This window comes from Drosophila bipectinata, chromosome 2R, assembly GCF_030179905.1.
Source record: "Drosophila bipectinata strain 14024-0381.07 chromosome 2R, DbipHiC1v2, whole genome shotgun sequence".
Lineage (NCBI taxonomy): Eukaryota > Metazoa > Arthropoda > Insecta > Diptera > Drosophilidae > Drosophila > Drosophila bipectinata.
The window spans coordinates 12,627,617-12,632,501 of NC_091737.1; the positions used below are offsets into that span (position 1 = coordinate 12,627,617).

Here is a 4,885-nt window from a genome sequence, read left to right on the forward strand (position 1 = left end):
ATAAACAAACAAGACGCCGAGGAGTCAAGAAGTTGTCAAAAATCTTAGGTCAGGAAAGCAGAGCGCTCTGAGCTGCTGCACGTGTATCTTTTGCTTCGCATCTGAATCTGTATCTGTATCTGTATCTGGCACTGATTTTGCCTCAGTATCTGTATCCAATGTTTGCCTCGGAACAACCCCCCAAAGAACTGAAATTTGAGGGAAACTGGAGTTACTTTTTGGATACGCATTTAGTGAGGGATACGCATTTGCTACCCCCAACTCCGGCGAGGCGACCAAAGTCAAATAATAATAAAAACGTATTTATGACTGCATTGGGTGAGAAAGACCATAAAGCAGCGATGCAATCAGCGTCGAAGAAAAAATCAAACAACCTTTGGAAATCCTTTCGAAAATCATCCAAGAAAACAGGTTGGAAAAAAGAAGAGTGCGTGGTAACGCAACCATAAAAAGGTAGCAGGTAGATCGACGGTCTTTTTTGGGGGGGGTTTCAATCACAAGACGAATTTATTAGACGGCCCAGAGCAAGACGGTAAGACCAAGAGAAAGGGACAAAAAGAGAAGGATCGTGACCCTTTTTCTCCGTTTTGATTATGGGGAATGAACAAACTGAACCTCGGGAACTGAAATAAAACGAACTGAGAACCAGAAACTGAAATTGAATGAGAATTATAATCAGATTCTGAAACTGAAGCTGGACCTTTGGTGGCCCAGCATAGAGGGTACTCTTTGTACCCGAGTACAGTTGTGTGGTTTGACTAACTGATAGAGTCCTCCGCGTCTTCTGCGTCCTCCTCGTCATCTGCTACCTCCGGGTCCTCCGCATCCTCCGCGTCCTCCGCGACCTCCGGGTCCTCCGGGTCCTCCGCGTCCTCCTCCTCCTCCTCCTCATCATCCTCCTCATCCTCATCATCCGCATCTTCGCTGCTGCAGCCGTCCATGGAGCTGGCCCACAGACCGTACTTTTTGCCCACATTTTGCTGCCACAACATCATTTCACCACTGCAGGAGGCACTGGCATAGACCTCGCCATCGGGACTGTACCCGACACAGCAGATGGGATCGCCCTTGTGGGCAAAGAAGCTGTCCAGCAGATTGTCCGTCACGTAGTCGTACTTGTTCAGCCGACCATCCGCAAGGATGCAGATATAGGACTCCTTATTCGGGTGCAAGGATGCACCAGACACCTTGAAGTCCAACTTTCGCTGGCTGAGGACATTAAACTTTCTGGTATCCAAGAAGATGACGCTGTTGCCGTAAGCTATGGTCACGATATTGTTATCAGCGTTGAGTTCCAGGGACTTGGCGTGGTGAGGCACGACAATCGAATGAGTTTCCATGCCGCTCACGTAGTCCCACATCCTTACGGTGCGATCGTAGGACGAAGTGAGAATCGAGAAACTGTTCCGACAGAAAATGGCATTCCTCACGCCCCTCGAATGTCCACTCAAAGTCATCAATGGTATCCCACCAGCCCCATTAAGATCGAACAGAGTGACAATGGGGTCTTCTCCCAAGCATCCAGTCACCAATAGTGTGGACTTATCGTTCAAGTCCACACAGGACACTCCTTCCGGGAGCAAAAACTTTTCCAGCTCATCGCCAGTGACTGCACACCAGATGCGTGCTGTTTGATCACCACTGCCACTGGCCACTAGGGTGGCGTCGTCATTCAAGCACACGCTCCAAACTCCGGCCTCGTGGCCAGTCAAGGTGCCGACCCAGTCTCCAGTGTCACCATGTCGCAGTACCACCAATTTGTCGAGTCCTGCTGAGGCTAGGTAGTAGCCCGATTCGCAGACCTTGCTGAATCCCATCTCCACCACGCCTTTGGAGTGTCCTTCGCAATTAATGCCCAACTGACCGCAAGACATATTGTATCCAAAATTAGAAAATAACAACAGAATCTTATACGTTAAAATTATTTTAAAAATTTGCCAAAAATTGATGATAAAACCTGATGTTCGTTTCACGAGAGACCGTAAGTATATGTGACTATAGGTATATAGGGTTTAGGATTTGGATTTGCTATTTAATGATCGGCTTGCTTATTTTAAAGGGATTAAAATTTTTGAAAATCTGGGAGCAGTATCTCTGCTAGGAATTGGTGTTTTCTATCTACAGCTTCAACACATATTCCCCAAACTCGAGCCTGCAATAAACTCCAAACTATATGCCATCGTCTGCCAAAAGCTTCCTTGCCTTTTTCCTTGCCACTTTTAATTTAATAGAAAGCACACATCCCGGGGGTTAGAGAGCACGTTGTGCCAAACTCAGTATCAGTCATCACTTGTTAATCTCACTTAAACGTTTCAACGGATATTGTATGGCCCGCACACACTTTTTGGCAAACAGCGGAGGAGACTGGCAACTTTGTCGGCAAAGGAGCCAACGAGCGCCAGGATATTAGCAAGGTGCAAGCTTAGAGGAGTCTGCAAGGACGGAAGGACGATGACGTAATGTATATTAAATGCACTCGAGGAGATTCAATTCATATTTCAGAACGTTTTGCTTTCATTATGCGGCCGAACAAAGGAGACTCTCAGGCACGAGCTCTGCCCTCGAGTGGATCCATTTCACCTTCCTGCTCACCTGAGATAATTTTCCCCGTGTGTGTGTGTGGGGGTGTGCTCGGATGACACCTGTGCATACACAAGCAGGCGAAGCAGCAGGCAGCAGGCTGACAATGCTGCGGATAAGAAGCATCTCCCAACACCTTTTGGCAATCTTTGACTTTGTACCTGAACCAATTGTGCGGGAACAGGACCAAAAAGAAAACAGGAGCACGAGTCGGTGGCAACCGCAAGACTAACAGAAACACGCCCGCAATTGACTCCATTTCACTTTCACACAAAGTCGCAAGGATAGTCCTTTCAAAACAACACAAGGACTCTAATGCAGTGCAACAAAAAGTAAAGAATTTAATCTTATTATATGGAGGATATTATTTATGAACCAAAACTTGCTCTAAAAAATTTAGAAAATGTACCATTTAATTAAAAATTAAAGTTTAAATAGTTTCATAATATTTGCAATAAACTCTTAAAGTTTTTCTTGGTGTTGAGCTGCTTCTTGAGGTAAAATTTAGTCGCAGCCTTTTCGAGTTTGAAGGAAATTAAACGGATTTCCTCGAGAGCTTTTCTTGACAATGTGTGCCCAGGTAGTTGCCCAAGGACATGCCATTGTCAAAGAGTCTGCTAATTAGATTTATTCTTAAAAAAAACTTTGGAAATCTGATTTCAATGAAAGCTGAATTGAATGGAGCTCCGATGCCTTAATATCTACACAATAGAGTAGTTTAATCAGTATTAATGTTTTTCATTCAAAAATTCTGTTAAAAATGAGTTCCCATAACCCATTAACCCGCATTTACCATCTCTTGAAAAATATTTGAAAATGCATTAATAATAATTAGTATTTTGAAGTGAAACTCAACTCAAGGAAATGCCAACTCATGTCATTAATGGTCTGTTTGGAAAATTAAATTTGAGCCTCAGGAACAACATTAGGGCGTGGTCAGCAGGATATCTAGGTTCATTTGTCAGTCAAGTCAGTGTCTAAGGACTCTGTCCAATGTCAGCAAAAAGTATCAGTGGGAAATTCATCGAATTTTTAGCGAATTTCTGGCCATCAAAATATTTACTGGGCTCATAAAGTTGAATATTTTACGACGAGTCGTCGGAAATTCTTTATATCTAATTGCATATAATTTTTATAGGACATCAACGGGGAACAGGAGCAGCATCAGCAGGAGCTGGACGCGAAATCAGCAAGGGGTAAGGACGATAAGGACGAGGGGAGTGGCCGGAGTGGCACTCCCATTGAAAATGAGCGACCAGACAGCAATCTGTCCGGGAATCGTGAGTTTCCATTTTCATATACCCAAAGACTTTCCTTTCCTTCGCAAAACTGTCAAGACAAATCAATAAACTTCTAATTTTATTACGGTGCCCGATGGAGAGAGCGAACGCTACAGATACCGATCTGTCACTTTCCATTGTCAATTTGACAATTGATATCTCACACATCATTTGGCTCGAGTGCGCACAATGAGATTGTTTATGCCATTTTTGGGTAAGCGACTTGCAAAATCTTTCATACCCCTGGGTAGGCTCTAGGGCTCCGTGATATTCGCAGGGGTTCAGGGGTCTTCAGGTATCGTCCTGCCAGCTTTCTTCCTTTCACTCTGGGATGGCTCTTCGGCTTTCCTTTTCCCGAGGGTTGTCGTAACTTGCGGTTTTGCTTGAGAAATTGCCACGATTTTTCCGCATTTTCTGCCAGCATATTGTTGGGTTTTTCTTCCGCCTCTGGTCAGAGTTCAAATATGGGACCATTGACTAATGACATCATGTCCACAAATGTTTGCATAATCCTCCAAAGTGATCGGATCGGCTTTTCTGGGTCAATGTGCTGGTCGATTGTGTGGTCGATAATGAGAGGAGAAAGTAGTCGGGGAGAAGGTGAAAAGGTCCAGTCTTAATAATGAGTATTATGATCTAATTTGGTTAATTAGTGTAAGTGGATTCTAAAGAAATATTCGATGATTTGTATATTATTTTTGGGAATTAAGTTAAGCCATCTCATGAAAGACTTATGGAGAATACTACTACCTATAGTACTTTCCTTAACATTCTCTCATATTTAATAACCCTTATTTTTCATGAAACTACTGATCACTTTTCTAACTTTCCCATAAATCCCGTTGTAAGTCCCTTGTAAGCCCTCACTAAATTATGCAAAAAGCAACGCTCTACATCATGTTAAGGACTCGAGTGATCAATCGCAGCAATTTCTGACACTTTCGCAGGACGATCCTCTCGAGGACAATAGGAGAAAGCCGTCGCTGTACCAGTTTTCGAATTCGCCATGCCTGTCGCCTTGGATT

General features: G+C 43.9%; 1 protein-coding gene across 1 annotated transcript; it reads right to left on the bottom strand.

Annotated features, from left to right (window-relative positions):
• Positions 1-653: 653 nt before the first annotated feature.
• On the bottom strand, positions 654-2,026 carry LOC108131480 (serine-threonine kinase receptor-associated protein). The gene has a single exon (XM_017250360.3). It carries the CDS (start codon positions 1,872-1,874, stop codon positions 759-761), a length of 1,116 nt encoding a protein of 371 aa, XP_017105849.2. The 5' UTR covers positions 1,875-2,026; the 3' UTR covers positions 654-758.
• Positions 2,027-4,885: the final 2,859 nt, after the last annotated feature.